The sequence below is a fragment of the Populus nigra genome, chromosome 8 (genome assembly GCF_951802175.1).
Source record: "Populus nigra chromosome 8, ddPopNigr1.1, whole genome shotgun sequence".
Lineage (NCBI taxonomy): Eukaryota > Viridiplantae > Streptophyta > Magnoliopsida > Malpighiales > Salicaceae > Populus > Populus nigra.
This window is the reverse complement of record NC_084859.1, coordinates 2761667-2773694: the sequence shown is the minus strand read 5'-3', so window position 1 is coordinate 2773694 and position 12028 is coordinate 2761667. Positions and strand designations below refer to the sequence as shown.

The 12028-nt window shown below is 37.1% G+C and overlaps 1 protein-coding gene across 1 annotated transcript; it reads right to left on the bottom strand.

Moving 5' to 3' along the window:
* Positions 1–4411: 4411 nt before the first annotated feature.
* LOC133701522 (uncharacterized) lies at positions 4412–5290 on the bottom strand. Its single transcript, XM_062125461.1, has one exon. It carries the CDS (start codon positions 5288–5290, stop codon positions 4412–4414), a length of 879 nt encoding a protein of 292 aa, XP_061981445.1.
* Between the last annotated feature and the right edge of the window lie 6738 nt (positions 5291–12028).

The window sequence follows — 12028 nt, the reverse complement described above, 5'->3', positions numbered from 1 at the left end:
CTTTTCTAAGAAACGGTTTCAATATCAGGTGACAGGCCCCTCTTAAAATTCTTTAGAAAACTCCACGGTCTTCTAAGAAACGGTCTCAATATCGGGTGACCTGCTCATATTAAGATTCTTAGAAAACTCCATGCTTTTCTAAGAAACGGTCTCAATATCAGGTGACCGGCCCATCTTAAAATTCTTAGAAAACTCCACGCTTTTCTAAGAAACGGTTTCAATATCAGGTAACCGGCCCCTCTTAAAATTCTTTAGAAAACTTCATGCTTTTCTAAGGAATGGTCTCAATATCGGGTGACCAGCCCATCTTAAGATTCTTAGAAAACTCCACGCTTTTCTAAGAAACAGTCTCAATATCATGTGACCAGCCCATCTTAAAATTCTTAGAAAACTCCACACTTTTCTAAGAAACGGTCTCAATATCAGGTAACCGGCCCCTCTTAAAATTCTTTAGAAAACTCCATGCTTTTCTAAGGAATGGTCTCAATATCGGGTGACCTGCCCATCTAAAACTTCAAAAGAAAACATCTTACCTCGAGGAAATAAAGCAGTGCTGGTTCACAATTCCTATCCTTTTCCGTAGTTCCGTTGACCTGAGATTTTGGACCTCAGCGGTTTTCCCAAAAACTTGGAACTATTTTGGCCTTCGTCACACCTTCTCCTGCCAGGTTAGTGTTATGACAATATAGCATGCATGTTTTTTTTGTTACCTATTTTGGAAACATATGTCCTCCTTTCTTTTGTAGACTTATTGAGCTCTTGTTTCCATTTGTTTGTCTGACTTGTCCTCTCAAAACAGAATATGCTCCACGCGTTATACTTCCTATCCTCTTGGTGAAGAGATCTTTGGTTCCTTATGGGGCCCTTTCTTGCTCCATTGAGTACTGTCTTTTATTATTATTTTAAAAGAAAAACTCAAAAGATTTGGTTTTGTTCATGAAAACTGAAACTTTCAATGCAATTGGCAATTCTTATAAAAGATTCTTTTTTAGAAGTTTTTATAATGATACCCCTTTGGGCTTTGGTTCACTATGGACCCCTATGTGCACTTTGTACACTTTTGCCCAGTGTGGTGTGCATAAATATGCCAAGTTTAGATTTGATTTGGTTCCCTCCAATTGATGGAGTCATTTCCTTAGTCATGTGTAAGAAAAGAGTTTGTTTAAGTAAAAGATTTCAAATGCTATGAGATCATGCTTTTTATGAAGAAAGGTTTTTTATAGAGAAAATTCATGGCCAAACCTTATTTTTTTGATTGGGAGATTACAGAATACATCAAGCGTAATATTTCCTTACAGAGTTAGAATTCACTGGCCTAACTAGATCTTCTCCATCCATTCTAGATAACAGCAAAGCTCCTCCCGAGAATGCTTTCTTTACCACGTAAGGGCCCTTATAGTTCGGCGCTCATTTACTCTGATCTTCTCTTGGTAAAGGCAATATTTTCTTCAGTACAAGATCTCCTTCGTGGAATCCTCAAGTCGAACCTTTTTGTCGTATGATTTGGCCATCCTTCTTTGGTAAAGTTGATGATGACAGATTGCGGCTATCCTCTTTTCACTAATCAGATTCAGCTGTTCATATCTAACCTTTGCCCATTCTAGCTTAAAGTCTATCAATACTCTCAATGAGGGGATTTCCATTTCTAAAGGCAACTGCCTCCATTCCATATACCAACGTCTACTGGGTGGCTCCTATTGAGGTTCGGATTGCAGTGCGGTATGTGTGAAGGGCAAATGGCAACATCTTATGTCAATCCTTATAGGTGACTACCATCTTCTAAATAATCTTCTTGACATTTTCGTTAGCAGCTTCTACCATACCATTCATCTTTGGCCTATATGGTGAGGAATTGGAATGCTTGATTTTCCATTTAGCGAAGAGTTCTATTATCATCTTGCCATTGAAATTCTGGGCATTATTAGTCATAATCTTTTCTAGTGGACCATATCGACAGATCAAATCTCTTTCCATAAATTTCTTCACCACTTTTTACCTCCATGTCATCCAAACATCTAAACAAAGTTCCGTCAGATGATTTCTTATACAAAGTTTCCCTATCAAGATAGATATCCATTGCCAACCTCCTCAAAGTCTTCTTGTCGATTTTAGATGCCCCCATGGGATATGTCTGCTTTTTGGATGAAATTCTTGATATCATAGTACCAAGAGTTTCCATCTATTTCTCTCTCAACTGAGCAATAATGAGCTGGGTTATTTCTAATATCAATGTGTACCGACTGTACCTTGTGCCCAAAGTCTATTCTAGCCATAGAAGCTAACGTGACCAAAGCATCAACAAAATGGTTTCCTTCCCTTCCTAAATTGGTGAACTTTATTTCCTCAAATTCTCTAGCCAATTTAGACAGTTATTCTTGGTAAGGTCTCAACTTCTCATCCTTGATTTGCCATTTTCCTTTCACTAATCAAAATCGAGTCTCCATACATATCTATCTTTCTAATATTCAACTCCAATGCCGCCTCTAAAACAAGAATGCAAGCTTTATACTCCTATGTTGTTATTGCACCCAAACTGCAACTTAACTAAAATCGAATACTACTTTTTATTAGGAGAGATTATCATTGCATCAGCTCTATTACCACATACGTTTAACACCATCAAAGTACATAGTCCACCAATCTAATTTTCCTCCTCAACTGAAAACACATCTTCATCAAGAGGTACTGCTTGGTTTTCTCGAAAGCTTCTTCACACTCTTATTCCAAATTCTGAGATTCTTCTTCCTTATTAATCGAAGATTGGGTCACAAGTCATGGTTAATTGGGATATAAACCGAGCAATGTAATTCAACCTTTCTAAGAACTTTTTTACATCCTTCTCATCCTTGGGAGTTGGCATAGATTGAATAGCCTTTACTTAACCAAGGTCCACTTCTATCCTATTGTCACTCATCCTAAATCCCAACAACTTCCCAGATTTCACCCCGAATGAACACCTTGCATGGTTAAGCCTCAACTTGTACTTCCTTGGTCTTTCAAACAATTCCTTCAATATTTGGACATGAATCTCTCCCTCCCTAGATTTAGCAATCATGTCATCCATGTATACTTCACTATTCGTGTATCATGTCGTGAAATAGAGTTACCATGGCCCTTTGGTAGGTGGCCCCAATATTCTTCGACCCAAATGGCATGACCTTGTAACAAAAGGTTCCCCATGGTGTTACAAATGTTGTCTTCTTCTTATCCTCTTACGCTATTTTTATCTGATTATAGCCCGAAAATCCATCCATAAAAGAATATGTGGAGATACATGTTGCATTTGTCAAACATATCTATGTATGGTAGACAAACTCTAATTTTATCTTCCTTTTTTGGTACAACCACTATATTGGACACCCATTGTGGATATTTGACTACTTCTAGAAAATCGATGTTCCACTGCTTTTCAATTTCTACCTTTACTTTGATTAAGACATCCGAATGGATTCTTCTCAACTTTTCCTTAACTGATTTGCATCCTTCTACCAACAGTACCCTTTGTACTACAATATCCGTATCTAAGCCAGACATATCCTCATAGGACCAAGCAAAAACATCTATATAATCTCGAAGTAACCAACTCTTCTCTTTCTTTAGGAGTGATCAAAATCCCACATTTATGGTTTCTTCATTACCCACATTATGGTTTCTTCATTACCCACATTTATGGTTTCTTTAGGAGTGAGCAAAAACATCTTCAGCTCTCTCTTGATTTCTTCATTACCCACATTTATGGTTTCAAGTTCCTCTTTAGTGGGTTTCCAAGCTTGTTCATGTTGTCCTATTTTTATCCCATTCTTCCTCTTCTACAGCTACTATGTATTCTTTAAAGTTTGGCCATTCATTCTCAGTATAAAGTTCAGGTGTTTATTTTGGAAGATCCACTTTGAAAACGGAAAGTGATGTGTAAAAACATCAAGATGAACTTTTGAAAATGCATGATCTCATTAAAGGGAAAAAGTTGTCTCAAAACATTTGTTCGAGCAAACCGATTAGGTGTGCATCATCATTCTGAATTCCTTCAAGCTCTTTTTGGCACTAGGTGTGACCTTTCATCATTTTCCTTAGTCAATTGTTATGGATTCTAGAAGGGGGACCTATGTTTCTAGATATGCATATGCGTGTATAGATGTATAAGAAAATGCATGATATAATGCATGATTGTGATAAGAATGCATTTGTATATTGGGTATGGATGCAGCCTTCTTGTGAACGAATAATAGCCACCATCTTATAAATAGAAACATAGATTCTCTTGTCACATTGCTAGGAGTACTGCCTTTCAAGTCGTTTGCTTGAATCATATTCACCAAGAGACAGATTTTGCATAAGAAGATGGGTCAACGCCCTTTTCATTAATGCTTGATAAGTTTATTACATTTATAAATGAAAAAGAAAATACAACATATTAATCCCTTTCCTCCACAAACTCTCTAGCCAAAGGTAAAAAGGCAAAGCCGTGGTTCTCAATCTTCCCTAGAAAGGCATCGGTTTCAGCTAGGCTTCGGCGATAGCGAATGATGTCCCCTCCCATATTTCGCGCATTGATTCTAATAATTCGAGCATGTGCAGCAGCTTCGTCCATTTGCTCATCTATCTTGGTCATCTTTTCTATGAGCAACATATTGGTTCTGTTTAAAGCAGTTTGATCCTTGTGTTTTTCCATTGCTGCTAGCTTCTCGTCCAAATACTTCACCTTTTCACGTTCCTTGTCAAGGTTTATCCTCATAAATTTTATCTCATTCTTCTTAACGGCTAATTCTGTTTCAATAGCCTCAAAACCTTTCCTTTTACTTTCTTCTTTTGCAATCCCCATCGAATGGCTTTCCAACTCCATATATTTCTTGTTCAAATCCTCATACTTCCCAATTCTATCCATCAGTTCGAACTGGCCTTGTGCAAATTTTTCTTGGAAATATTTTGTACTTCCTTGGCAATCGTTAAAGTCAATCTCCATTACTTCAAGTTCAGAGCAACTTTGCATCCAATCCAAACTCATCCCTCTTAGCTCCTTCTCACTTCTTTCCCTAGCAATCTTCTCCTCACCCAACTTTAACTCAAGCTTTGTTATTCGTGCATCTCTAGATTGTATTTGCTCATTTAGAAATGCTCTCCTTTTATCTTCTTTTAGCATCATTTCTTCCAACATTGCCTTGTCTTTTCTGCTTTTGCTCAACTCTATTCGAAGTTTTTCAACTTGTCTTCTCAACCCCACTTCATTATTGACCCTTTTCCTCTTAATAGGCTCTTCTACAGTTTGGGGAGATTTGACTCCTACACAAGGCATGGCTGAAGCTGCTAAGTCTCTCCACCTTGCATATCCTTCACTTGCACTTGGATCCTTTAAACCTTCTATGTCAACCAAAACCAGATGCTTCCAATCTTGTTTGATGATCTCCAAAACTTGTGTAATGGGATCTTTGAACAAACCAAAGAACTGTGCAATTCCCATAGTCCTTTGAACAAACTACATGCCCCCAAGTTGCCTTACGACCAGGGCAGGAGCATAACTCACATAGCCTGTAATCCCCACCAATGGCACCCAACATCTCTGTCCATAACTCATTAAGACTTTCACTATCGTTACCTATGGGGCTCTCCACTTGAAATCACTATTAGGCAAACCTTCTAATTTGTCAACCCAACCTTGGTTGTCTAGATCTCCCCATTCTTCTTCTTCTACCAACTTCAGGGGTCTTTGGGTGAACCACCAAAAATTATTGAAGACAAGTTTTCGATATAGCTAACCATCTAGATATACAACAATTGCATGCAACATATCATTGCTCCTTTTCCGGTCCTCCTACAATGGTTAAGTGTCAAGATGGTTTCGGCTAAAATAGCAGTCACTGGATTGATTTGTGTATTCTCATACTCTACATAAGCAGCAGCGACCTCCAAACTCACTACACCCGTCTGACTTGGGAACAACACAAGGCCAAATATGCCCAAGGCAATCAATCTCTCTTTTTCTAATCCTGACTTCTTTTCCTGTTCAATTTCTAGCATCCTCCATTTCAAACCGGTAGCATTCTTTTCCAAAAACTTTTCCAAGTTGGAGATTCTGAGCAGTTTTGACAGTTCGGGGATGATCTTGTCAGATCTTAAAGGAAAATAAATCTTATACAGATTGTTTGGAAACTCAGTCAACATCCCATATTCCTCCATAGTGGGACATAGGTCTATGCTTCCAAAAGAAAAACAACAGTAGTTTGGATCCCAAAAATGAACTAAGGCTCGCACAGCTAGGCTTAAAACTTCTACCCTCGCAATTTCCACCAAACATCCGTATTTCCTAAAAAAATGCATCCTTATCTACATTCTGAAAGTGAGTCGTTAACTTGTTCACCTCATTCATAATGCAATTCAGGTTCTTGATTGGTGACAGCTTTTTAGCATCGCTTCTAAGGCAGTCTCCTTCAATCAATTGTGACAGTTCAGAATTTTTCCCATTCTATGATGGAAAATTTAGCAATGGTGGCCATTTTGTTCACAAGTCCTACAATTCAAAATGCCTTAGGGTTAGACTTGTTTTGATGCAAAAGATATGATGGAGCATACAACCTAAGGATAGGTTCTAGTTCCTTTACGTGAGACATATGGTAGGTTTACTACTTGGTCTCTAAAAAAGGGTCTCTTGCTATCCTAGTGATCACCCTCGTAAAGGCAATATGGGAGTTCAGGAGATAGTGGGATGGCACGTGTACCAATCACTATCAGTTTAAACACTCAGCAAAGAGTTGGGGTTTACACAAACTTAAACCTTGACTCAAGTCATAAGGCAAGCTGCTAGTTCCCCACTTAACTTAAAGTTAAAAGCTTGTGACCTAAAAAAGATAATAATAATAAAGTGATGCATGACTATACCATGTATGACAGAATGTAAAGATGCATGTTAAAGCTTTTAAACAAAATATCATTCATAGAGAAAAAAAAAAACAACAACACATAGCATAATAAAAAAACAATTACCAAGCTTAGTCCTAGGGTCCCTAGCAAAGTCGCCATCCTGTCGCACCCTCGCGAGCGGAGCGCGGCTTCGTGGCGATCCTCGATTGATTTCGGGGTCTTTTTGTTTTTTTTTGTGTAAAAGGGAGTCGCCACCTAGTATTTTGGTCACTAGGAACCCTAACTGGTCTTTCAGAGATTCTAAGGCAAGGGACTGGTTGCGTAAAGGGAAGGTATTAGCACCCCTAGTACGCCCTACCTAAGGTAAGCTGCTTGGTGTTTGGTTTGCTTTATAATTGCTATGGTGTTGGTTTTTTCTAATCCCATCAGTTTTTCTAGGTTTGATTCAAATAAAATTTATTAGGATAGAAATCCAAGGAGATCCCATGTGCTTTGAAGGCTCATTTTTCCCTTGGTATTTCAAGAGTTTGCGACTCGTAAATCGCGAGGAGGGACAAAAAATTTAGAAATCTAGAGCGCTTTAAAAGCCTATTTTTGCCTTAGTGTTTTATACTCTCACGGCTCGTAAACCGTGGAGTAAAAAAATTGAAATGTCCTCGATTATAATCAAGGCTTTTTTCAAGGATGTGTGCGGATTTATTATTTCTAGAAAATTATTTTGGATATTTACCACTTCGGGTTTCTTTATCCAAATATTAACAGTGAATAATAACAAATTATTCCCAATAATATTTTGGATATTCGTCCTTTAAGGATTTCTTTATCCAAACATTAGCGGTGAATAATAGATGAATTCCCCCCAAATAAGATTTTTATATTTTTTGGAATATTGGCCAATACCCTTTGGAGTTTTACAAACATGCAAGAAAACAATTTTTTTGTTGTGTTTAAGAAATCCATGCGAAAACACATTTTCAAAACTTCCAATATTTTTTGTATATAAAAAAAACGTTCAAAATATGTTAGGGTATTGGCCGTATGCAACACACAAGAAAACTTTTCTTTTTTCAAAAAAAAACACGAAAAACATGAGAGTCAGTTGGTAAAAAACCATACACATCCATTCCAAAATTTGTAAAAAAGAACTCAAAACACTGATATATATAAAAATAAATTTTCCCAAGCTAAATTTTACTCACATAAGATTCAGTCGGTACTTAAACCCAAATCCTATAAAAAAAATCCTTATGCACCAGAAGACTAAGATTCGGAGACCGAAACCATAACAGGAACCATAACTCACCAATTCCTTTTTTCAATCTTTTAATACTGCCATGCTTGTTTCATGCATAAAGAAAAAAATTGAGCAGCACCCTTATATTAAACAATTAAAAACTAACAACACAAACCAAAGGCCACCTCTCTCTTGTTTTCAAAAGAAAATAACAGAAATGAAAACGTGAACCAAAAGTCTGCCAAAAGACTACCTTGACTGTAAAGGGACTCTTCTCATGCCTTTTACTTTCTCCATGGAACATTCTCTTGCGTTATTTACTTTCTCCTTTGGCCAAAGCTTTGTTTAGAAACAGAACTTCTCTTATGCAGCATTATAAGACCGAGAGGTACTGGACAAAGGGGACTAGAGCTGGTGAAGGCCTTTAAGCCTCACAGTCTCTTACAAAAAACAAGGGAGGGGGAAGAGACGCATAACTCTAATATAGACAAACTATCTAAACTCAGCATGTATGAAAAAACAAATGAGCAAGCGTACAACTTGTTGCCAAAACAGAAAAAAAAGGTACGTCCCAGACAAGAGCAGAAACAGGTTTTTTGAAAGAACAATCAGCAGACACCAGCTTTGAAATATTGCAAGGAAGGAGAAACTAAAACTTATACCTGCAAATCCTGCTTGTTCTGAATGCCAAAGATGACGTACCAGGCGATGGGCAAAGCTTCTGCATTCTCGCCTCTGGTGACCACAGAAAGACTCCTTCTCTTTCCTTTCTCCTCTCTCTGTTTTGGTCTTCTCTGTCTCTCCCGTTTTTCTCCTCTTTTCTGTCTTTTTTTTCTTTTCTTTTCTACCATCTTTCACTTTTCTTCTTCTCTGCTCTGTATCCTTTTTTCTTTCTTTCACATTCCAGTGAAGGTTTTTTAGTATCAAAGAAAAGCCTCCTTTCTTTCTCCTTGTTTTGCCTCCGTCTCTCTTTTTTTCCTTCTCTTTCTCTCCTCTTTTTCGCAAGGTCAGTAGAGGGTTTATATAGCCTAATCACATCTCTTTATTAGGAAAGATTCAATGCATTAATCTTGGATACAAATCCCAGCTGATTTGCAGCCAAATAATGCAAACGAGGAAACTACAATATCCTCATTTATTACGTGCTGATTCTAATGATTTCTTTCCAACATTAAGTCATCATCCCAGCCATCTATGCTAGGGATAAAATCCCAGTCATTAGATGATGGTGAGGTTCTTCTCTTCATGGCATTTTGCAGCTGTCAAAAGCTGCTGTTTCCTATGAATTATAGCTGCACAAAAACGTGATTTTCCTTATTCAGTGTGATAGAAATCCCGTCATTTATGATGATCCAACCCCCTCTCCAGCTTCTAATATCCTTCTTCAATTAAATCCCTCATTTTAGCACTTTTCAATTCAGTCCTTGGTCCAAAAAAAATCCTTCGAATCAGTCCCGTGAACTTGGGTAAAAAATCCTTCTTGTGGCAGGAATCCCTGCTTTCACACTAGATATTCAAACGGGAATATCTTGAGCTTCTAATATCGAAATCAAGTGATTCAAAAGCCCAAATTTATCTACGCGTCTAGGACTACAACTTTGATGAAGGAGTTGAAAGGAGATAAAATCGTTTTAAAGAACAGAATCTGGCAGTAATCTCGTTGGTCAAAAAAGTTTTGATTTGACAATGTCGAGCATCCAAATCTGACTGAGAATCTGCCCTAAGAACAATGATCCCTAGGACCTAATAAAGATGTATGTCAATTTTTCAACATGTCATGAGTGAAAAAATATACCTAGGATGGTGAGATATCGTACGAAACCGAGTCAGAATTGGAGCCTAAGTTGGAACAAAAAATTGCGACAACAACAGAACCATTTTTTTTAGTGCAAATTCTGAGGGATTTATTCAACCTTGAAGACCAGATAAAAAGGAACGAATTTAGTATTATGAAGACTCTTGATCAACCTAAGAAAACCTGATGATTTTGGTTGCAAAGGGGAAGGATAAAAAGAGCAGAAAATAGCTCAAACAAGGTTTCAAAAAAACAAAATATTTATTTCTGTGCTTTTGTCAATCTTCTGGCGAATATGAGCTAAACTCCTATACTCTGTTCAAAAGAGGTATACAGCGTCTCCAGCACGTGGGGTCCAAAATTGAGTAACAACACTTCACATAGGCTTCATTCCCAATTCTGACTCTAGATAGATAGCTTTTATCCAAATCTTTGAATAAGCTCATATCTACAGTCATGTGATTTGTGCAGCCACTATCAATAAGCCATGATGAGTCGTTTGCCTTGGCTATGTTACACATCTCCTATATTGTGCCATGAATAAAAGATCTTCCTCCACTTCTGAACTCTCGGCTACTTGAGCTTGTTTTACAGTTTCTGCTTTGTTTTTGCAGAATCTTTGGATGTGACCAAATTGCTTGCAGTTTCGACATTGTGCATTCTTGAGCCAACACCAAGCTTCAAGATGATTTGTTTTCTAACAGAATTTGCAAGTAGGAAAATGTTCTTTCTTCTTTTTCCCTCTAGTGAAGATGTTATTGTTCTGTTCCCAATTATTAGATTGCCAGCCTCTCCCTTTTTCTCTTTCTCCTTCTTGATTGTTTCTGTAAATATTCTTAGCCCGGCTCTTCTCCTTGTAAACTGCAACAAGAGCTCCTTCACTTTATTCTTCTTGTCTATAAGCTTTTCTTTGCTCCACAGCTTGCAATGCATTTACCAGCTCTTGCAAGCTCATTTCAAAGAAATCTTTAGAATCTTCTAAAAAACAAATTTTATGTTCAAATTTTTCTGGTAGACTTACCAGAACTTTCTCTACTATTCTTGAATCTGGAAAATCTTCTCCCAAAAATCTCACTTGATTCACAAGTTTTGAAATTTGAGAAGAGAAGTCTTTGATGGTTTCAGTTTCTTTCATCTTCAAACCTTCAAACTGTCTTCTAAGATTTAAAATCTGCATCTTCCTTGACTTCTCATCACCATGAAATTCTGCTTTTAATTTATCCCATGTTTCTTTGGCAGATTTACATGTCATGATCCTTGTGAAGATGTCTTCACTAACAGCATTATGAAGACAAGAAAGAGCTTTGAATCATTTTGCTTTTTCTTCATTGAAAAATTTCATTTGTGCAATTGTAGGATTGTTTCCTATGGGAGTAGGTTGCCTATCACTCTCCATTATCTCCTACAAATCAAAAGCTTTGAGATAGGTTACCATTTTCACAGCCGACACACCATAGTTCTGCCCTGTGAACACTGGTGTTTTTATTGGAAAATTTGCAGAATCCATTTAAAAAAAAATTCACTTAATCTCTTGTGTTTTCACTCACCAACTTTCAAAGCAGAAAGCTTTGTTTTATCCTCTATGTTCTCTCTTGTTTTCACTCACAAACCCTTCAACGATCAGAGGACCTCTGATATTAATTGTTGTAAAATTGATATATAAAGAATAGATTATTGTTGATGAACTAAGAAAAAAAACAAAGAACAAAGTCTTTTCAGTTGAAAGAACAAGGAGCAGAAAATGTCTCGATAGGTTATTGTCATCCCCAATGTTTTATTTATAGAAAGAAACAAACATTACAGAATTATGAAAAATTGAAAAAACGTGCTAGCTATGATCTCCTTTATCTAAGAAGTTGGATAACAAGCTAGTCTAATCCTATATAAACTTAAACAAATGAATTGAAAGAAACATCCTAATTTAGATAATGCTATTAGCTAACAGATAGATAGCAATGCAGTAGATTACTACTAAGTAATCCTGCTACAACTTTGGTAACAGACTTCAACAGTAATGTCATTAACAATGTGGAGTCTAAAGATTTAAGTATTTCTCATTCCTCACTTGTATTTTAAAGTTAAACTTGAAATGCTTGATGCTATCATCGAATCTTTTATCGGGAGTAGGTATGCATAGATCCCTCGTT